The sequence below is a fragment of the Bos javanicus genome, chromosome 2, assembly GCF_032452875.1.
Source record: "Bos javanicus breed banteng chromosome 2, ARS-OSU_banteng_1.0, whole genome shotgun sequence".
NCBI classification, from domain to species: Eukaryota; Metazoa; Chordata; class Mammalia; order Artiodactyla; family Bovidae; genus Bos; species Bos javanicus.
The window spans coordinates 90,036,007-90,059,008 of NC_083869.1; the positions used below are offsets into that span (position 1 = coordinate 90,036,007).

The 23,002-nt window shown below is 38.5% G+C and overlaps 1 protein-coding gene across 1 annotated transcript in view; it reads right to left on the reverse strand.

Annotated features, from left to right (window-relative positions):
• Positions 1-23,002, reverse strand: part of TRAK2 (trafficking kinesin protein 2) — a 74,028-nt gene that overhangs the window by 14,348 nt on the left and 36,678 nt on the right. Inside the window, exons 4-10 of the mRNA XM_061381634.1 lie at positions 15,556-15,632; positions 13,944-14,060; positions 5,110-5,319; positions 4,385-4,463; positions 3,335-3,465; positions 2,828-2,902; positions 1,385-1,522 (exon numbers count right to left, since the gene is read on the reverse strand). Of these exons, the coding sequence (XP_061237618.1) occupies positions 1,385-1,522; positions 2,828-2,902; positions 3,335-3,465; positions 4,385-4,463; positions 5,110-5,319; positions 13,944-14,060; positions 15,556-15,632 (827 nt within the window). The remainder of the gene's footprint in view (positions 1-1,384; positions 1,523-2,827; positions 2,903-3,334; positions 3,466-4,384; positions 4,464-5,109; positions 5,320-13,943; positions 14,061-15,555; positions 15,633-23,002) is intronic.

Below are 23,002 nucleotides of genomic sequence, written 5' to 3' on the forward strand. Positions count from 1 at the left end.
TAGTGGCAAGGCATACCTAGCACCCAGATTTTGGATTCTAAGTATCATTCCTCACTAAAAATAACCAGAGCTCCTTGGAGAATGGCTGATCTGAAGGCCGGGCCAGGGAAAGGGCAAGAAGAGCCTGAAGGAGATCCTACTGACCACATCTGGGACAATTTAAGTATCAAAATAAAAAAGAGTAATGATGGCTTATAATCCACTGATTAAAATAGGAATTCATGGGTCTATACTGCATAACCTAAATGAACAAATGAATAAATAAATGAGACAGAAAAGTTCTGACAAAAGAATGCCAATTTTAAAAAGCTGAAAAAAAATGATGGAATTAAAAAGTCACCATTTGGCAACCATCATAGTAATAACTGAGTCAGATACATCCCAATTAATGGGTGCTAAAACTAGTGGGTAAAGCTTGATGGGGAACATAATATTTAAACAGTATCAAAGTATCACCCCAAAATAGTTATTTTGATCACTTGGTTAAAGTAGTATCTGACAATTTTCATCACTGAAAAGTTAATTAGTAATGTTAATTCAATTAACTAGTAATTAATTAACAATGACTAACCTTACAGTGAAAAAAAACTGGCAGATATTACCTTAACCAAGGGATCAAAGTTAATTAACATCATCAGTAATGGGACAAAAAGACAATATGTGCCTCCCAATACAATGCACTGAGGAGAATATGGCATTATTTCTGCTGAAAATGCATTGCTGCTGCTGCTAAGTTGCTTCAGTCGTGTCCGACTCTGTGCGACCCCATAGACAGCAGCCCACCAGGCTCCCCCATCCCTGGGATTCTCCAGGCAGGAACACTGGAGTGGGGTGCCATTTCCTTCTCCAATGCATGAAAGTGAAAAGTAAACGTGAAGTCGCTCAGTCACGTCCAACTCTTAGCGACCCCGTGGACTGCAGCCTACCAGGCTCCTCCATCCATGGGATTCTCCAGGCAAGAGTACTGGAGTGGGGTGCCATTGCATTACCTAAATCTAATTGTGGGGAAACAACAGACAAATCAAAACTGAAGACATTCTACAAAGGTCATAAATGACAAAACAAAGACAGAAGAACTGTTCCAGACTGTAACAACCCAATGCAATGTACCCTTCAAAGGTCATTGTTGGGACAATTGGTGAAATTTAAATGGGCTCTGTGGATGAGACAGTGATAGTATTGTATCAATGTCAATATCCTGGAGTTGATGGTTGTATGTGGTTAGGTAGGAGAATGTCCTTGAGAGGATCCTTTTTTTTTTTTTAATACATACACACTTAAGTATTAAGGGGTAACAGGGTTACTAACAACCCTGTTACTCTCAAGGACCATCAAATCTTAAGCAAGTTTCCTTAAATACATAATATTTTTATCAGTTCCTTACCCCAGAGAAAACTCCATATGGCTGAGAGAAGTAGAGATGAGCTGCAGGGCTAGATCTACTGCGAAGTTCCTTTATTTCTTCTTGAGATTCATGTAGCATTCCAAGACACTCCATATTCCTGTCTTGTAACTCATGAAGCTGAAAGATTGGAGGGCGATTAGTGTACCTTATTATACTACAAAGTGACAACAGGAAAAAGAAAAATTGAGATAAGTTTAAATTTTATCCAGAGGACTAACTTTATGAATTTAAATTTTCTACAAAGACTCTGAAACAGCCTAAGCAAGGAAAGTATATATATTTCCAGCTGCCAGATTTAGAGGTGTCTTGGCCAGAATTATATACAAACATGATTTCCTAAAAATGTGAAAAGTAACTGAGACAACCATAGCTGTCAATTCAGTATTTAATGCTTCTTATATAAAAAAAAAAACTTATAGAGGAAGTATAATAGCTATGGTCAAGTTAGTTTAGCACCATATTAGATATGTATATTTTTAAACATCTCTCTGAAGCTTGCAAATGACAAGATCAAGTCTATCACGTCTATAAGATGTCAGGGTGCAGGTTTCTGTGGTGGTCGAGCAGTTAAGAATTCACCTGCCAGTGCTGGGGACAGTGGGTTCAATCCCTGGTCCAAAAAGATCCCCCATGCCATGGAGCAACTAAGCCCATGTGCCACAACTACTGAGCCCAAGCTCTAGAGCCCATGAGCTGCAACTACTGAAGCCCATGCTCCATAACAAGAGAAGCCAACCACAATGAGAAGCATGCAACAGCAATTGGAAAAATAAAATAAAATAAAATGGTAAAAAAAAAAAAAAAGAAAGAAAGTAGGTCCTGCTCGCTGCAGCTAGAGAAAAGCCCGTAAACAGCAATGAAGACTCACCACAGCCAAAATAAATAAATAAATAAAATCTTAAAAAAAAAAAAAAAAGATATCAGGGTACTCAATCGACATAAAACAGGTAGTTTCTTCTCCCTTGTTTCAGAAACTTTCTTTTATAGTTAGAATACATAAGTGTGTTAAAACAGTACATAATTTTCAGAGTACATTCTAACTTCAAAAGGTTCTTCAAGTGTATGTATTATGTGGACTAGATGATCAGCATCACTAGGGCTAGAGGTGCTTATTAAAAATGGAGATTGCCTTATTTTAAAAACTGTTAGGTTAGTTAACAGAGACCTGAAAGGGATCATACATTCCTAAAAAATCTTATAATCTCAAGGTTTCCCTGCTAAGAAGGATGTTGTCATGTTATGATTAGTTTTAGAGACAGAATTTTTAAAAAGCTTTATTTTGTAGATCTCATAATTTCATTTTAATCTTCTGTGGTTATTTCAAACCTGGTAATCATCTTTAATCATTCTTATTCACAAAGAAGAAAGAAACTATTAATCCCTCTCTCCCATATTACACAAGATAAAGGAAGATCTCATTACCTCCATCGTCAATTGTCTTTGGGCATCTTTGGAAGCTTGGAGGTGAAGTCTCAGTTCTTCCTTCTCAATCACATGCTAACAACATATTAAAAGAGACATATGAAACCTTCTCACGTAAAATAGAGGTTACTCTCTTTTTAAGACATCTGGAGAATGTTTTCCAGGGGAGAGTCCAAAGGAATAGCAAAAGCTAATTTTTCAAAAGCCAAACAATAGCAATAAAATGGGCAGAACACAAAATCCATCAAGGTGTTTAAAGGACAAAGAGCATGAGTCAATAGTTCATACCACAACTTTCTGAGGAAAAGAGAATTCCATTTAATGGAAAGAAATAATGATCTGAAAGTAGTTATTCACGATATTTTATGACAGAAGACTAAAACAGGAGTCAGAAAGACTACAGCACTGTAAAAGGGCAGGGACTATGTTTATTTTGCTTAGCACTTAACAGAGTGCATAAGTATTAGGTCAGTGCTTAACAAACATCTGTTGAATGAATGAACCTACTTCTTTAAGTTTGTGCTGAAGATCTACAATCTGAGACAAGAGAGAGGAAATCTCTTCTTGGTATCGAATCAGTTCATCACTCTTCCCAGACAATTCTTCAGTCATTCTGGACATCTGAGCATTGGTTTCACCTGGAAAACAAAAATCTTTTAATTAATATAAATATAGGACATTAAACTATGGCCTGTGGGCCAAATTCTGTTTTGTAACAAGCACTGGGCTATCATGAATTGATTTTTCTTTAACATAAATTTAAAGTAATAAACCTGAATAACCCAACAGAGAAAACTGAAGGTTCTTCTGAAATAGACAAATGCTGGGAATTTAATAAGAGGCACTGAAGCCAAAAAGAGATAACTTATAAAGGCAAACAAGCTAAAGATTTTGCCTCTGTCTTTTTCTTTATGAAGGATAAAGCTGAAAAAAGATAGGTGAATTATATATGTTTGCAAGTGCTGAGACACTATGTTTTTGAGTAATCATCAGGGACATAAATAAGGTCCCAAAAGAAATGAGAATCAAACTCAACAAATATAACAAAGGCTATACACTTACAGAGAGACTCAAACTTTTTCTCTAGTAAAGCTGATCTTTTCCCAACTGATTTATTTTTTTTTTAATTTAGGTAATAATACATGAAAGCAAAATATATTCCTTTATAGAAACACAGATACTCACTGAATGTTATATTTTACACCATCATTTAAGCTCTAGTTTTGCTACTAATCAGTTTCCTGACTTTGGCAATCATATTCTCTACAGGACTATTTCTGCACCAACAACATAAGAGTTTTGGTTCCTTTCATTTTAATATGCTGTAACAGGCAGAAATATAGGTCTTTATTTAATGATGACAAAGATATTTCTTAAAAATACAAATGGAACTTTATTTAGAGTTGTGGGCTCAATGTTATATTCCAAGATTTTTAGTAACTATTTAAACTGTTTCTTGACATGTTTTTATTGAAATCATTGATCTAATTTCTGAGTTAGTGATACACTACCAAAGAATTACCCAGAGGCTATAAAACAGAACACATTAATACTTACGAAGTTCTTTAACACAATCACTGACAAGCTGCTGTTCTTTCTCTTCATAGGTAATAGTTTCTGTCTTTATGTGACAAGCCTTCAAGGGAAAAAAAATCAGTATGTGATAATATCTTCTAATGATTTTCTAGAATTAACTAAAGAAAACATTTAATACTCATTTAAGATAAAAGTTCATCACTTGCAAAGGAAAACAAAAACTCATAAAGCTTTATCTATCACAAAATAAAGACTATGGAATAGGACACGACAAATATCTCCCCCTTATTCCTTGCAGGGCCTTTGCACACCACCCCCAGCCCCTGCTCTCCATCGTATATCTCTGATAGGCTAATCGTCAGCCTCAACTAAAATGTCACTTGTTTAAGTAGCACTGCTTTGATCCATTCTCTGACCCTCCCCCATTATATAAGCTCATGAAACATTTTCCAATACAGTTCTTACCTTGGTTGTAATGATTTAGCTATTTGTGTAAAGTCCACAGCATATATATTGTATGCTGTGGTTTCCCCTCTTTCACCTGTCAGCTTGCTATTCATTTTTCAGTGGGCTCTAAGTAACAGTGGAAGGTAATCAGTCACCTGTGCCTTAGCTGCCACCCACTCCACCCCCAATGGAAGGTCAATAGCAAGTCCTTAGTTATGCCATATTTCACCCCAATACTACCTAGACCTAAACCTTATAGCCTTTAAGGTAAAGGAGAATGAGAAATAATGTTACTGTGCCTTGGATCGAAGAAGCATATTCTCTTCTTCCAGTTCCTTGAGCTTTTCCTGCAGCATGTCCAATTGCAGCAAACCTTGAGATAAGCTAAAGGATTCATTGAAGCGAAGAGGAGTAGAGCAGCTGGAATCAGTTTCACTCTCTTCAGAAGCAATGGAGACAATTCGAAGCAACTCATCTTTCTTGGACAGCTCATGCTGCAGTTGATTAACCTGCACATCAAAAGGGCTTGATTTACAAGATAGTCTTTATTTTACGTTATTTACAAGTAATATACCTTCTAATTCATGGGGCAATTGTTTCTCGCCATAAAACAAAATCATAAAATCAGCTTCTAGGTTCTATTGATTAAAGTAATAAGAGCTAAAAAGAGAGTCAAAAGCCTCATATATTTCCTGAGCTATAATTTCAGAGCACTAACTCAATGAATATAGTTTTTTCTATAGTAGGTGAAAAGAAAAGCCAATTTCCATATTCAATATAATAGGAATATAGGAGGAAATTTCACATAAGGTGACATATTCACAGTTCAAAACAAAACAGAAGAAACTTCAAAATATCAGAATAGAGCCTTATTTCAAATTCTCATTCTAAAGGTATTTTTTCCCCCATAATTTCCATTTTATTTATTTATTATTAAAATATTGTATTGGTTTTGCCATACATTGACATGAATCCACTGCAGGGGTACATGTGTTCCCCATCCTGAACCCCCCTCCCATCCCATCCCTCTCGGTCATCACCGTGTACCAGCCCCGAGCATCCTGTATCATGCATCCAACCTGGACTGGTGATTCATTTCACATATGATAATATACATGTTTCAATGCCATTCTCCCAAATCATCCCACCCTCCACCTCTCCCACAGAGTCCAAAAGACTGTTCTATACATCTGTGTCTCTTTTGCTATCTTGCATACAGGGTTATCATTACCATCTTTCTAAATTCCATATATATGTATTAGTATACTGTATTGGTGTTTTTCTTTCTGGCTTACTTCACTCTGTATAACAGGCTCCGGTTTTATCACCTCATTAGAACTGATTCAAATGTATTCTTTTTAATGGCTGAGTAATACTCCATTGTGTATATGTACCACAGCTTTCTTATCCATTTGTCTGCTGATGGACACTTAGGTTGCTTCCATGTCCTGGCTTTATAAATAGTGTTGCGATGAACAGTGGGGTACATGTGTCTCTTTCAATTCTGGTTTTCTCAGTGTGTATGCCCAGAAGTGGGATTGCCGGGTCGTATGGCAGTTCTATTTCCAGTTTTTTAAGGAATCTCCACACTGTTCTCCATAGTGGCTGTACTAGTTTGCATTCCCACCAACAGTGTAAGAGGGTTCCCTTTTCTCCACACCCTCTCCAGCATTTATTGCTTATAGACTTTTGGATCGCAGCCATTCTGACTAGCGGGAAATGGTACCTCATTGTGGTTTTGATTTGCATTTCTCTGATAATGAGTGATGTTGAGCATCTTTTCAAGTGTTTGTTAGCCATCTGTATGTCTTCTTTGGAGAAAGGTCTGTTTAGTTCTCCAGCCCATTTTTTGATTGGGTCGTTTATTTTTCTGCAATTGAGCTGCAGGAGTTGCTTCTATATTTTTGAGATTAATTCTTTGTCAGTTGCATCATTTGCTATTATTTTCTCCCATTCTGAAGGCTGTCTTTTCACCTTGCTTATAGTTTCCTTTGTTGTGCAGAAGCTTTTAATTTGAATTAGGTCCCATTTGTTTATTTCATGAAATTAAAAGATGCTTACTCCTTGGAAGGAAAGTTATGACCAACCTAGATAGCATATTCAAAAGCAGAGACATTACTTTGCCAACAAGGGTTCGTCTAGTCAAGGTAATGGTTTTTCCTATGGTCATGTATGGATGTGAGAGTTGGACTGTGAAGAAGGCTGAGCACCGAAGAATTGATGCCTTTGAACTGTGGTGTTGGAGAAGACTCTTGAGAGTCCCTTGGACTGCAAGGAGATCCAACCAGTCCATTCTGAAGGAGATCAGCCTGGGATTTCTTTGGAAGGAATGATGCTAAAGCGGAAACTCCAGTACTTTTGGCCACCTCATGCAAAGAGTTGGCTCATTGGAAAAGACTCTGATGCTGGGAGGGATTGGGGGCAGGAGGAGAAGGGGACGACAGAGGATGAGATGGCTGGATGGCATCACTGACTCGATGGACGTGAGTCTGGGTGAACTCTGGGAGTTGGTGATGGACAGGGAGGCCTGGCGTGCTGCGATTCATGGGGTCACAAACAGCCAGACACGACTGAGCGGCTGAACTGAACTGAACTGTTTATTTTTGCTTTTATTTCCAATATTCTGGGAGATGGGTCATAGAGGATCCTGCTGTGATGTATGTCAGAGAGTGTTTTGCCTATGTTCTCCTCTAGGAGTTTTATAGTTTCTGGTCTTACATTTAGATCTTTAATCCATTTTGAGTTTATTTTTGTGTATGGTATTAGAAAGTGTTCTAGTTTCATCCTTTTACAAGTGGTTGACCAGTTTTCCCAGCACCACTTGTTAAAGAGATTGTCTTTTCTCCATTGTATATTCTTGCCTCCTTTGTGGAAGATAAGGTGTCCATAGGTGTGTGGATTTATCTCTGGGCTTTCTATTTTGTTGCATTGATCTATATTTCTGTCTTTGTGCCAGTACCATACTGTCTTGATGACTGTGGCTTTGTAGTAGAGCCTGTAGTCAGGCAGGTTGATTCCTCCAGTTCCATTCTTCTTTCTCAAGACTGCTTTGGCTATTTGAGGTTTTTTGTATTTCCATACAAATTGTGAAATTATCTGTTCTAGCTCTGTGAAAAATACCGTTGCTAGCTTGATAAGGATTGCACTGAATCTATAGATCACTTTGGGTAGTATATTCATTTTCACTATATTGATTCTTCCAATCCATCAATATGGTATATTTCTCCATCTATTAGTGTCCTCTTTGATTTCTTTCACCAGTGTTTTATAGTTTTCTATATATAGGTCTTTTGTTTCTTTAGGTAGATATATTCCTAAGTATTTTATTCTTTTCATTGCAATGGTGAATGGAATTGTTTCCTTAATTTCTCTTTCTATTTTCTCATTATTAGTGTATAGGAATGCAAGGGATTTCTGTGTGTTGATTTTATATCCTGCAACTTTACTATATTCATTGATTAGCTCTAGTAATTTTCTGGTGGAGTCTTTAGGGTTTTCTATGTAGAGGATCATGTCATCTGCAAACACTGAGAGTTTTACTTCTTTTCCAACTTGGATTCCTTTTATTTCTTTTTCTGCTCTGATTGCTGTGGTCAAAACTTCCAAAACTATGTTGAATAGTAGTGGTGAGAGAGGGCACTCTTGTCTTGTTCCTGACTTTAGGGGAAATGTTTTCAGTTTTTCACCACTGAGGATAATGTTTGCTGTGGGTTTATCATATATAGCTTTTATTATGTTGAAGTATGTTCCTTCTATTCCTGCTTTCTGGAGGTTTTTTTTTTTTTTTTTTTATCATAAATGGGTGTTGAATTTTGTCAAAGGCTTTCTCTGCCACTACTGAGATAATCATATGGCTTTTATTTTTCAATTTGTTAATGTGGTGTATTACGTTGATTGATTTGCAGATATTGAAGAATCCTTGCATCCCTGGGATAAAGCCCACTTGGTCATGATGTATGATCTTTTTAATGTGTTGTTGGATTCTGATTGCTAGAATTTTGTTAAGGATTTTTGCATCTATGTTCATCAGTGATATTGGCCTGTAGTTTTCTTTTTTTGTGGCATGTTTGTCAGGTTTTGGTATTAGGGTGATGGTGGCCTCATAGAATGAGTTTGGAAGTTTACCTTCCTCTGCAATTTTCTGGAAGAGCTTGATTAGAATAGGTGTTAGCTCTTCTCTAAATTTTTGGTAGAATTCAGCTGTGAAGCTGTCTGGTCCTGCGCTTTTGTTTGCTGGAAGAGTTCTGATTACAGTTTCAATTTCCATGCTTGAGATGGGTCTGTTAAGATTTTCTTTCTTCCTGGTTCAGTTTTGGAAAGTTGTACTTTTCCAAGAATTTGTCCATTTCTTCCAAGTTGTCCATTTTATTGGCATATAATCGCTGATTGTAGTCTTTTATGATCCTTTGTATTTCTGTGTTGTCTGTTGTGATCTCTCCATTTTCATTTCTAATTTTATTGATTTGATTTTTCTCCCTGTGTTTCTTGATGAGTCTGGCTAATAGTTTGTCAATTTTATTTATCCTTTCAAAGAACCAGCTTTTGGCTTTGTTGACTTTTGCTATGGTCTCTTTTGTTTCTTTTGCATTTATTTCTGTCCTAATTTTAAAGATTTCTTTCTTTCTACTAAACCTAGGGTTCTTCATTTCTTCCTTTTCTAGTTGCTTTAGGTGTAGAGTTAGGTTATTCATTTGACTTTTTTCTTGTTTCTTGAGGTATGCCTGTATTGCTATGAACCTTCCCCTTAGCACTGCTTTTACAGTGTCCCACAGGTTTTGGGTTGTTGTGTTTTCATTTTCATTCATTTCTATGCATATTTTGATTTCTTTTTTGATTTCTACTGTGTTTTGTAGGTTATTCAGCAGCATGTTGTTCAGCCTCCATATGTTGGAATTTTTAATAGTTTTTCTCCTGTAGTTTAGATCTAATCTTACTGCATTGTGATCAGAAAAGATGCTTAGAATGATTTCAATTTTTTTGAATTTACCAAGGCTAGATTTATGGCCCAGAATGTGATCTATCCTGGATAAGGTTCCATGTGAGCTTGAGAAAAAGGTGAAATTCATTGTTTTGGGGTGAAATGCCTATAGATATCAATTAGGTCTAATTGGTCTATCGTCCTTTAAAGTTTGTGTTTCCTTGTTAATTTTCTGTTTAGTTGATCTATCCATAGGTGTGAGTGGGGTATTAAAGTCTCCCACTATTATTGTGTTATTGTTAACTTCCCCTTTCATACTTGTTAGCATTTGTCTTACATATTGCGCTGCTCCTATGTTGGGTGCATATAGATTTATAATTGTTGTATCTTCTTCTTGGATTGATCCTTTGATCACTATGTAGTGTCCTTCTTTGTCTCTTTTCACAGCCTTTGTTTTAAAGTCTATTTTATCTGATATGAATATTGCTACTCCTGCTTTCTTTTGGTCTCTATTTGCATGGAATATCTTTTTCCAGCCCTTCACTTTCAGTCTGTATGTGTCCCTTGTTTCAAGGTGGGTCTTTTCTAGATAACATACATAGGGGTTTTGTTTTTGTATCCATTCAGCCAGTCTTTGTCTTTTGGTTGGGGCATTCAACCCATTTACATTTAAGGTAATTATTGATAAGTATGATCCCATTGCCATTTACTTTATTGCTTTGGGTTTGACTTTATACACCCTTTCTGTGTTTCCTGTCTAAAGAAGATCCTTTAGAGTTGGTTTGGTGGTGCTGAATTCTCTGAGCTTTTGCTTGTCTGTAAAGCTTTTGATTTCTCCTTCATATTTGAATGAGATCCTTGCTGGGTACAGTAATCTGGGCTCTAGGTTATTTTCTTTCATCACTTTAAGTATGTCCTGCCATTCCCTCCTGGCCTGAAGAGTTTCTATTGAAAGATCAGCTGTTATCCTTATGGGAATCCCTTTGTGTGTTATTTGTTGTTTTTCCCTTGCTGCTTTTAATATTTGTTCTTTGTGTCTGATTTTTGTTAATTTGATTAATATGTGTCTTGGGGTGTTTTGCCTTGGGTTTATCCTGTTTTGGATTCTCTGGGTTTCTTGGACTTGGGCGATTATTTCCTTCCCCATTTTAGGGAAGTTTTCAACTACTATTTCCTCAAGTATTTTCTCACGGTCTTTTTTTTTGTCTTCTTCTGGGACTCCTAAAATTCAAATGTTGGGGCATTTAACCTTGTCCCAGAGGTCTCAGAGATTGTCCTCATTTCTTTTAATTCGTTTTTCTTTTTTCCTTTCTGTTTCATTTATTTCTACCATTGTATCTTCTACCTCTGTTATACTACTGTTGGTTCCCTCCAGAGTGTTTTTGAACTCATTTATTGCATTATTCATTATATACTGACTCTTTTTTATTTCTTCTAGGTCCTTGTTAAACCTTTCTTGCATCTTCTCAATCCTTGTCTCCAGGCTATTTAACTGTAACTCCATTTTGTTTTCAAGATTTTCGATCATTTTCACTATCATTATTCAAAATTCTTTATCAGGTAGATTCCCTATCTCTTCCTTTTGTTTGGTTTGGTGGGCATTTAACCTATTCCTTTACCTGCTGGGTATTTCTCTGCCTCTTCATCTTATTTATATTGCTGTGTTTGGGGTGGCCTTTCCGTGTTCTGGCAGTTTGTGGAGTTCTCTTTATTGTGGAGTTTCCTCCCTGTGGGTGGGGTTGGACGGGTGGCTTGTTAAGATTTCCTCGTTAGGAAAGCTTGTGTTGGTGTTCTGATGGGTGGAGCTGTATTTCTTGTCTTTGGAGTGCAATGAAGTGTCCAGTAATGAGTTATGAGATGTCAATGGGTTTGGAGTGACTTTGGGCAGCCTGTATATTGAAGCTCAGGGCTATGTCACCGTGTTGCTGGAGAATTTGTGTGGTATGTCTTGCTCTGGAACTTGTTGGCCCGTGGGTGGTGCTTGGTTTCAGTGTAGGTGTGGAGGTGTTTGATGAGGTCCTATCAATTAATGTTCCCTGGAGTCAGGAGTTCTCTGGTGTTCTCAGGATTTGGACTTAAGCCTCCTGCTTCTGGTTTTCATTCTTATTCTTACAGCAGCCTCAAGGCTTCTCCATCTGTCACTTCCAAGGCGGTTCCCTCTGTTTTAGCTTCTTCTGTTTGCTGGTCTCTTCAGTGTCTAATTTCCGCCCTGACACAAGGGGGCGGTGGTGGACACTTTTTTAGGCTCCCTTGTTCAGTCGTGCTGTGGGGAGGGAGGAACACTGCAAACAAATAACACTGGCATGTGCTTGCAGTGTCTCAGCCACACTGGGTTTGCCCCCGCTCATGGCGTGTGTGCTTTCCCTGTCTACACTGCTTAGGCTCTAGGTTGCTCTGCCGGAAACTGTTGCGGCCAGCCCTGGGTTGTATGCACTTCCCAGGTCTAAGCCGCTCAGGTTCAGGTACTCGGGTACTCCTCAAATGCACAGACTCGGTTGGGCCTGCGTTTTGTGCCCTTCCCACGTCCGAGCAGCTCAGGTGACCAGGTGTTTGGCGAGCACGGTCGCTGTGACTTATCGCCTCCCCCGTCCCTCCCACTCGGCTTTCTGGGTGTACAACTGGTGCACCTTCTCAGGTGGATGTCAACCGTCCAGAATCCCAAGAAGTCTTGGTTAGCAATGAAGCCTGCTTACAGTTTGGTAAAGGGTGCCTCTCTGGGGCCGCGATTGCCCCCTTCCGGCTCTGGCTGCCCTCGCCTGCTTGTCTCTAGTGGGGGATGAGTCGGTCTGCAGCCAGCTAGCTCTGCTCAGTCCTTTGTTCTGGGAGTGGGCCTACTAGTGTCTTAGGTTAGGGCTTTTCGCAGGGTACCTATCCCACAGTCTGGTTTGCTCTCAAGTTAGTTCCCTCAGATTGTCCTCAGGACATTCAGGCCTGGTCCTTACTCTAAGCAATGCAGCCCACACCTCCCTGCCCAGCCACCACTTGCTAGTGGCTGATGTGGGCATCTGTGCTGCTTCTCTGCTGGGGGAGTTATCGTTGGGCACAGAATCTGTGGGTTTTAATTATTTATTTATTTTTCCTCCTGGTTATGTTGCCCTCTGAGGTTCCAAGGCTCGCCACAGACTCGCCAGTGAGAGTGTTTCCTGGTGTTTGGAAACTTCTCTCTTTTTAAGACTCCCTTCCCGGGATGGATCTCCGTCCCTAACCTCTTTTGTCTCTCTTTTTATCTTTTATATTTTTTCCTACCTCCTTTTGAAGACAATGGGCTGCTTTTTTGGGTGCCTGATGTCCTCTGACGGCATTCAGAAGTTGTTTTGTGGAGTTTACTCAGCGTTCAAATGTTCTTTGGATGAATTTGTGGGGCATAAAGTGGTCTCCCTGTCCTATTCCTCCATCATCTTAGGACCGCATCTAAGCTGTGTGACTCTATATGACTTACCAACTTTAATTCTAGGGAATTAGTACTTTAAACTCAAAGGCTTGACTGTTACTAAACACGATATCTTTATATAAAATATAAATGAAACTAGATAACAAGTTAAAAATTTTTTCCTTTTCTTGTTTGGGTTTTTGAAAAAAGATACTTTCTTTGGGTATCTATTACTTTGGGGTATATTTTAAAATACTAAGATAATACAAAAAGTCTACACAAAGGGCTAAGAATAAAGTGTTAGAATTTGCAACCCAATGGTCTATACAGTCCATGGAATTCTCCAGGGCAGAATACTGGAGTTGGTAGCCTTTCCCTTCTACAGGGGATCTTCTCAACGCAGGGATCGAACCCAGGTCTCTTGCATTGCAGGTGGATTCTTTACCATTGAGCCACAAAGGAAGCCCCAAAATACTGGAATAGGTAGCTTATCCCTTGTCCAGTGGGTCTTCCTGACCCAGGAATTGAACCAGGGTGTCCTGCATTGCAGGCAGATTCTTTACCACCTGAGCTATCAGGGAAGCCATTAGAATCTAAACAGGATGCCACAAGTACGGTAGGTACTCAATATAGACTTTATATTGACCAAGGTAGAGTCACATGAGTACTCCTCTGTACATTAACATTTCATTTCTCTACTGGTTAGTTCAATGGATACCAACAGTTAACATGTGCTGGTATTATCTGTCTACCTATTGTCATCATTTCAGGGACACCAGGAAAATAAATTCTCCATTTCCCAAATCTAACTGTTTCATGCTGCAAATACTTGATCCAAGACATACTTGATCAAAGGCTTGTCCCAGTTGCTCCTCCAGGGTTTCATTCTGCTCAGACAATGCATGGTTCCTCTTTAAGAGAGCTTGTCCAATTCGAGCAGCTAGCTCCAGATCACGATCCCTCTGTTAAAACACCAAATACATGTCTTGAGTACAAACAAAATTAAGTAGTAGTTTAGAAATCCTGCAGTCATTAAAAGTAATGTCCTAGAAAGCATCAAGGCCTATTTTAATGCCCAGATATACAAACGAATACAGGGCCTGACACACAAATGGTGTTTAAAATATGTGGTCAAATGGATGACCACCGTAGTTATAAATGCAAGAGAGTATTTCCTTATATTAAGTGAGATTTATTGATCATCCTATTAGTTAGGATACAGCAACTCTATCTTTAAACTTATGATTTTGGAAACTTAGAAAACTAATATAGTCTTTAAAAATGAGGACAGGGCCTGACCCACAGTAAAAGCCCAATAAATATTTGTTGAATGCATTTGTCTTTGAGCATGGTAATGATACAGTAGGCATGTTGAAAACCAAGGCAAAGCTTGTATGCATTCAGAGCCATAGTCTCAGAAGAAAGCACAATCAAGAACCCTATTGTCAACTGGTGTTAAGAACCATGATATGAAATAAAATAGGGGATATAACAAACTGGACATTTCAAGGCTATAGGGTTCTTCTTTGAGTATAGAGAAGAAGGGAGTCTGAAGAAATCAGTGGTAATGATGAAGGGAGGCCCAAGCCAAGAGTCACTGTATCTGGGTAGATGGTAATAACTTAGCAAGGGCATAGGGATTCCCTCTATATGGTGGGGATGAGGATTGTATTCTGTAGGATGGAAAACTATCAATATAGTAAAACATCTAAGTGCCTTATGGTATATGGTTATGCTTACATTAATCACTGCAAATAAAATTAAGGTTCTTTTTGTTCCATAGTAACATGAAAAGTGGTAGATGGGTTATCTCTAAATTTTCAAGGCCCACTTATTTCATTTTCAATATAGGCTAAGTGGCATACACAAAATCATTCTGGGGAGCTGCCAGGGGTGATGGGGACATGTGAGGAGAAGGGTACTTCAAAGAGAAAGATAATTCCCATAAGATCAACTGAACTTGAAGCATAGGGAGAGCTCTCTAAGACCACCACTCAGAAGAGATACACTACATATACTAAAAATGTCATGGACAAAGTGAGCTCAGATAATAGCCTGAAAGAAAGTAGAAAAGGGAAGGTGCTCCAAACTGTTGGTGTTTATTTGCAAACAAGCTGCTTCTTGAATGGGAGCTCTGTTTCAGGGTAAGTGACAGCAAGGATTTATTTAAAAAAACATATTTTTTTAAAGATTGCTTTTCTAAGACAGTGAAGCCAGCCAGCATCATTATAACACAACAATAAAAAATTAAGCACTGTGCAACTTTATAAAAATAAACTTCAGGAGCCATTCTACTTTGGAATGCCAGTTGGTTTGAGTTGTTCTAGTTGTAACAACCTTATACAGAACAACCTAGGGCAAAGACATCATCATTCTTCATTGATATGCAAATTTAATAGCTTCTAAACGATCTTCAAGGTTTACTTTTTGTACTGGAGAAAAAGGATACATTCCTACCTCTGCCAGGAGATGTGTAACCATGTCGATGTCATTGTAAGTTTTGGTCATCTGCTCCACCCTGTCTGTGCCTAGAACTAAGATAGTTAAAACAACTGTTTATAGGATATAGAAATAACACAAAGTTTTAAATATTCATAAGAATTGAAAGATAACAACACAACAAACAACTCAGGCTTTTACAAAAAGTTATTTAGAATAAAAATACAGGTGAAAAAAGAAAAAGAAAGTAAATAGTTCACACGTTAGACAGTCAGGACAGACCAATTACTACAAACAAAATGTATATCATACAATGAATTAAGAAAGTATCAACTGGTCACAGGGTAGTTACCTCCTGACTATCTTCTCTTTCTGTGGTAAGACTGGAATTTTGTCTCACTCATGTTAGAAGATATAGGCCAGAGAATTAACTGAATCATTTTATACCCTAGTCTAAAGTTATTGAGGGGTGAGTTTGTGAGGAGTTATTAAAAAAACTAAGATCATGGCATCTGGCCCCATCTCTGCAGCAAATAGATGGGGAAACAATGGAAACAGTGACAGACTTTATTTTCTTGGGCTCCAAAATCACTGCAGATGGTGATGGCAGCCATGGAATTAAAAGACACTTGCTCCTTGGAAGAAAAGCTATGACCAACATAGACAGAATATTTAAAAGCAGAGACATTACTTTGCTGACATAGGTCCATCTAGTTAAAGTTATGGTTTTTCCAGTACTCATGTATGAATGTGCAAGTTGGACCATAAAGAAAGCTGAGTGCCGAAGAATTGAACTGTGGTGTTGGAGAAGACTCTTGAGAGTCCCTTGGACTGCAAGGAAATCAAACCAGTCAATCCTAAAGGAAATCAGTCCTGAATATTCATTGGAAGGACTGATGCTGAAGCTGAAACTCCAATACTTTGGCCACCTGATGTGAAGAACTGACTACTTGGAAAAGACCCTGATGCTGGGAAAGATTCAAGGCAGGAGGAGAAGGGGACAGAGGATGTGATGGTTGGATGGCATCACCGACTTGATGGACATGAGTTTGAGCAAGCTCCAGTAGTTGGTGATGGGCAGGGAAGCCTGGCATGCTGCTGTCCATGAGGTTGCAAAGTCGGACATGACTGAGTGACTGAACTGAATGTATAAAGGAAATTAATTAGAATTCTGTTGTGATTATTTTGAACATCTGTGATCAGCTATCATGTGAGCTAATATCAATAAATAAGGAATAGGACTTGCAGGACTTTTTGTAGTTTTATTGTGAATCATAACCCTTTTTAGTTTTAAAATTCTTTTTCTTTATAATAAACTTCATCGTAGGTAGGCCCTTGCTATAAAATGAATTGTATATTATTATATTCCTTGTATTACTCAAATCCGTTATTTCTGACACTCCAAATTCAAGAATTGCACTTGACTAATTTAGCTCCAAAGAAAAGAACAGATAGGACCCTAATGATTGTACAAGCACAATAAGCAATACCTTTTTAAAGCCAATGATGCATAATAAGAGAGGAACTTTTGACTTTGAAGAGCATTAATGAAACAGACTTGGGTTTGATTTAGACTGATTTTATAATTTGTTTGCCGTGAAATGTGAAAAAGCAGAGATTTGAAGCAGACAAGCTGAATTCATGTATTTGAGTGAACTTGAACAAGTCACTTATCCCTTCTGAGATTCAGATTCATATTTATAATATGGAGGTGACAGCATCTCACAAGGCCATTAGGAGGTTCAAATATGATAATTTACTAAGTACTATTTAATAAACTGCTGCTGCTGCTGCTAAGTCACGTCAGTCATGTCCGACTGTGTGACCCCATAGACGGCAGCCCACCAGGCTCCTTCGTCCCTGAGATTCTGCAGGCAAGAACATTGGAGTGGGTTGCCATTTCCTTCTCCAATGCATGAAAGTGAAAAGTGAAAGGGAAGTCGCTCAGTCATGTCTGACTCTTCGAGACCCCAGGGACTGCAGCCCACCAGGCTCCTCCGTCCATGGGATTTTCCAGGCAAGAGTACTGGAGTGGGGTGCCATCGCCTTCTCCGAATAAACTGCTAAGTATCATATAACTATTCATAGCTATACTCTTTAAACACAACTTGTATGTATGAAACAGCCTCAATTTAAAATTCTCTGTAAACAATGCACTGACTTGGCAGCAGAAACTATGAGTTAAGTTATCTTTAGTTCCTTGGACCCATCTTAACACTTAAGATTGCTCAAAAGACACCAGTAGACAGGTTTTACTTTAATCTGAGCCTTTAATTTTTCTTCCCAGCTTCACTGCTCAAAATGAAAATAGCCATTACCCAGAGCAAATTATTAATGATAGTCTTAGTTCTAGTTAAAAGTAAAACAAAGTGCTGGATTGTCAGTATTAAGAGATTGCTGGAAAAATTTTAAACTGAAAACTAACAACAACAGCAACAAAAACAAAAAAAACTAGAAACATTTTTATTACAAAAGAATTTTTATTTACAAGTAGATAAAATGGCTCTGTACTTTAACCACACAGGGATAAAAGAAATAGGCTTTTGGGCCTAAGGAATTTTGACAGTTTAACTTGGTAGCATAGCTCAGGAACAAAGATTAAAAATTAAGGCAGATACATACAGTGTGTGGTCTCTTCTACTTCCGGTCTCAATAATGGGGTGGTGGGGAATTCAAGTCAATATAACTACACTCTAAACTACAAAAAACTAGCCAATGTTTGAAAAGACAAATGTAACACAGTGCAGTGAGTCTCAACTCCAGATTCTAACTGAGTTCATTTGGAGGGACCCCAGGGCACAGTAGTAAGGAAAACACAGCAGATGTTATAATGTGAAGCTAGGGATGAGAACCACTGAGCCAGGATTAACACTCAAAGTAAGAACCAGGAATCCTGGAAACTCAGTTAAAGACAGTTTTTATACAACTAATTTAAAAACTGCAAGATATGGCTTATATTATATGACTGACAAGAGTTGAAGATGAAGTGGAAATTTTAATTTGAAGTAAAACCTGTAAATTAAGAATGTAATAACATTGTGAGATACAAGTCACACATGATAAAAGGGGACTTGAAAATGAAGGACCCAGGAATTATAGAAATGTCTGGAATAAAATACGTTTTAGTGAGGAGAAACTAAAATATATTTCCTATAAATGCTAACCATCTGTCATAGTCTGATAATTTCAAGCTGAACCTTAAGAAGATATCTCCTTTAATGATCTAATTTTCTTATATGAGGAAACCTGACTGAGAGGAATTATGTGACATGTCTAAGATGGCAAAGCAAACTATTAGTGGCAAAGCCAAGATATAATAAGGAGGTGATAGCAGCTTCCACCTCACAAAGTCCTAAGAAAAAGCTTGGGGCTGCTCATTCTCAATGATGGGCTCTTTACACCATGTTGCTTTTTCTACCATAGTACCACCAAGATCAAAAGGCTCTTATCTGATGAAATATTAGAGTACTTATCTGTGAACACAAGTTATAAAACAACATAGGTCCTGATTTTGTTTTTAAGGTGTGAGTATATCTATACATCAGAGAAGGCAATGGCACCCCACTCCAGTACTCTTGCCTGGAAAATCCCATGGACGGAGGAGCCTGGTGGGCTGCAGTCCATGGCGTTGCTAAGAGTCAGACACGACTGAGCGACTTCACTTTCACTTTTCACTTTCATGTATTGGAGAAGGAAATGGCAACCCACTCCAATGTTCTTGCCTGGAGAATCCCAGGGATGGGGGAGCCTGGTGGGCTGCCGTCTATGGGGTTGCACAGAGTCGGACACGACTGAAGTGACTTAGCAGCATATCTATACATATCTATACACAAGAGAGGTTGAAAGAACATACATCAAAATGTTAATAGTGATGATCTCTGAGTATGGATTATAGTTGATTTGTTGTTTTCTTCTCAGCTTTTTGCTAATTTTCAATGAAGAACGAATGTTATCTTTGCAATAAAAAAATAGCAGCTCTTAGTTCAGTTCAGTCACTCAGTTGTGTCTGACTCTTTGTGACCCCATGAACCTCAGCACGCCAGGCCTCGCTGTCCATCACCAACTGTTGGAGTCTACCCAAACCCATGTCCATTGAGTCAGTGATACCATCCAACCATCTCATCTTCTGTCGTCCCCTTCTTCTCCTGCCCTCAATCTTTCCCAGCATCAGGGTCTTTTCAAATGAGTCAGCTCTTCACGTCAGGTGGCCAAAGTATTGGAGTTTCAGCTTCAACATCAGTCCTTCCAATGAACACCCAGGACTGATCTGCTTTAGGATGGACTGGTTGGATCTCCTTGCAGTCCAAGGGACTCTAAAACACCACAGTTCAAAAGTATCAATTCTTCGGTGCTCAGCTTTCTTTATAGTCCGACTCTCACATCCATACATGACTACTGGAAAAACCATAGCCTTGACTAGACAGACCTTTATGGACAAAGTAATGTCTCTGCTTTTTAATATTCTGTCTAGGTTGGTCATAACTTTCCTTCCATGGAGTAAGTGTCTTTTAATTTCACGGCTGCAATCATCATCTGCAGTGAAATTAGAGCCCCCAAAAATAAACTCAGCCACTGTTTCTGACAGAATGTGGTCCACTGGAGAAGGGAATGGCAAACCACTTCAGTATTCTTGCCTTGAGAACCCCATGGACAGTATGAAAAGGCAAAAAGATAGGACACTGAAAGATGAACCCCCCAGGTCGGTAGGTGCCCAATATGCTACTGGAGATCAGTGGAGAAATAACTCCAGAAAGAATGAAGGGATGGAGCCAAAGCAAAAACACACCCAGTTGTGGATGGGACTGGTGATAGAAGCAAGGTCTGATGCTGTTAAGAGCAATATTGTATAGGAACCCAGAATATTAGGTCCATGAATCAAGGCAAATTGGAAGTGGTCAAACAGGAGATGGCAAGAGTGAACATCGACATTCTAGGAATCAGCAAACTAAAGTGGACTGGAGTGGGTGAATTTAACTCAGATGACTATTATATCTACTACTATGGGCAGGAATCCCTTAGAAGAAATGGAGTAGCCATCATAGTCAACAAAAGAGTCTGAAATGAAGTACTTGGATGCAATCTCAAAAGCGACAGAATGAGCTCTGTTCGTTTCCAAGGCAAACCATTCAATATGACAGTAATCCAAGTCTATGCCCCAACCAGTAACGCTGAAGAAGCTCAATGGTTCTATGAAGACCTATGAGATCTTCTAGAACTAACATCCCCAAAAGATGTCCTTTTCATTACAGGGGACTGGAATGCCAAAATAGGAAGTCAAGAAACACCTGGAGTAACAGGCAAATTTGGCTTTGGGGTACAGAATGAAGCAGGGCAAAGGCTAATAGAATTCATCCAAGAGAACGCACTGGTCATAGCAAACACCCTCTTTCAACAACTCAAGGAAGACTCTACACATGGACATCACCAGATGGTCAACACCGAAATCAGCAGCTCTTCTTAAAAGGCTCCAAAAGGGAAAAATGAATTTTCAAATGGTTAAGTATTTATTATGACAAAAAAGTTAGATAATGCAACCAGAATTCTCCAGTTTGTTTAGTCTGTAGACCACCAAGCCCAATGGCTGGGCTACCTCAACTGCACAGAGTTGCTCAACTGATAAAGGAACACAAAGGATTCTTCTCTGCAGCCTAATCAGTTCTGTCTTCTTTTTGTTAACACAATACTCCTGATAAAGATAAGCTGCTTGGAATGATTCCAAAAGCACTCAGGGCAAGGCTCTTAAGTGTTCTCTTGGCATTTAGGCATGGTGATTAAACATTTTCAAAGCAATAGACTAATTCCTCACTTTAATTCTGTAACCATGAATGCAGGGCCAAACAGACTGACTTTATTATAATTAATCCTATCAAATTCTACTTTCCCTTCAGTTCTCAGAGGTTAAAATAAAAATGCAAAATGGTACAGAAATTACCAATGCTCTGTGCTTGTTCCAGTCTAAGAAAGAATTATTCATCAGAGAGATGATAAACATTTTTATAGAACACCTTTGGTTTATGAAGGTTGCTAATTAATGTCCAGTGTTCCTGAAAAAACATGGGGGAGATGGTTTTTTTGTCACTAATTCTTTTTTTTCACTAATTCTTACTTTATAACACATAGTTTTACACCAACTCCACCCAATCATTTTCAGGACGGGAAATGCCAATGTTGACCCATTTTGATATCCCTGTTATTTACATGAGATGGTGCCTGAATAGTTCTCTCAAATGTCCTTTTTCAAGGTCTAGAGTTTTTACTGCAATTATTTAATTTTTAAAAGATTTCTGATCTTTCATCACTCTCCAATTCTTCCACATGAAAAAAAAAACCAAAAAACAAAATGAAACACAAACAGTTCCTGCATGACAGAGTAAAAGCTGAAATAGCTCCTGGTAACTACAGACAGGTTTTGAGGTTTTAACTCCAGAGAAGTGTTTTTTGCTACTATAATACAGAGAACATTTCTGCAATACAAAAAACTGCCTTCAAAAGAACTGAGATGGAACAAAAAGGAGGCTGATCATATGTTCCATCTAGGACAGCCTTTCTCAATGGGGTTCCAGGAGAGAATTAAGCCCCATAGATAATGATTTGAGAAACAATTTTCTCACTAATAATACCTAGATAGGACATGATGTGTAAGTGATAAGGTAACTCATTCTACAATAGATGTCTTAGGGCAAATGACTTAATTCTTCCATGGAACTGGTCAAAAGGAATTATAAATCCACTCACCTCTATGACTAGACTTATGATTATTGCTTCCTGAGAATTACCTGTTATATTTCCTTCCTGCAGGTAAAGGTTAATGAATTTCAAGGGCAGAGGAAAAGTATAACTACCAACCAGAAGTAATAATCTCTAAAACTGTACTTCTCTGCAAAATTCTGTACCCTCCTTCGTTTCTCAACTTCTCCATTTAACGTCACTATGAAGTGGCCAGTTTTGGTGACAATGCTTCAGATCACTGGTTCTCAAATCTGTGTGCATCAGCACCAGCAGGAGGACTTATTTAATTTAAACAGACTAGGCCCCACCCCCAGAGTTTCTGAATTAGTAGATCTGGGATGGGGACACAGGATCTGTGTTTTTAACAAGTACCAAGTGACATTTATGCCTTAAATATACTTATATAACCACCCCCCCCCTTTCCTTATGCATTAGGAAGTGGTAAGGTGATCTTTTATTCCCAAATAAAAAATACCCTGAAAAGCAGATCAGGTTTCTACTTTGAGCCTTCACATGAACAAATGGTACTTTCTGTCATGGTGTGATCTGATTGCACTGCTTGTCCTACATGTCACTGTGGGCCTCTCTTAATAAAATTAGAAAACCCTGCAAGCGAAACCTTCTTTGAGTATCTTAAACTGTGTGTGTATGGCAGGGACTGTATGTGTGTCCGTCACTTCAATCATGTCCGACTGTTTGTTACCCCATGGACTGTAGCCCACCGGGCTTCTCTGTC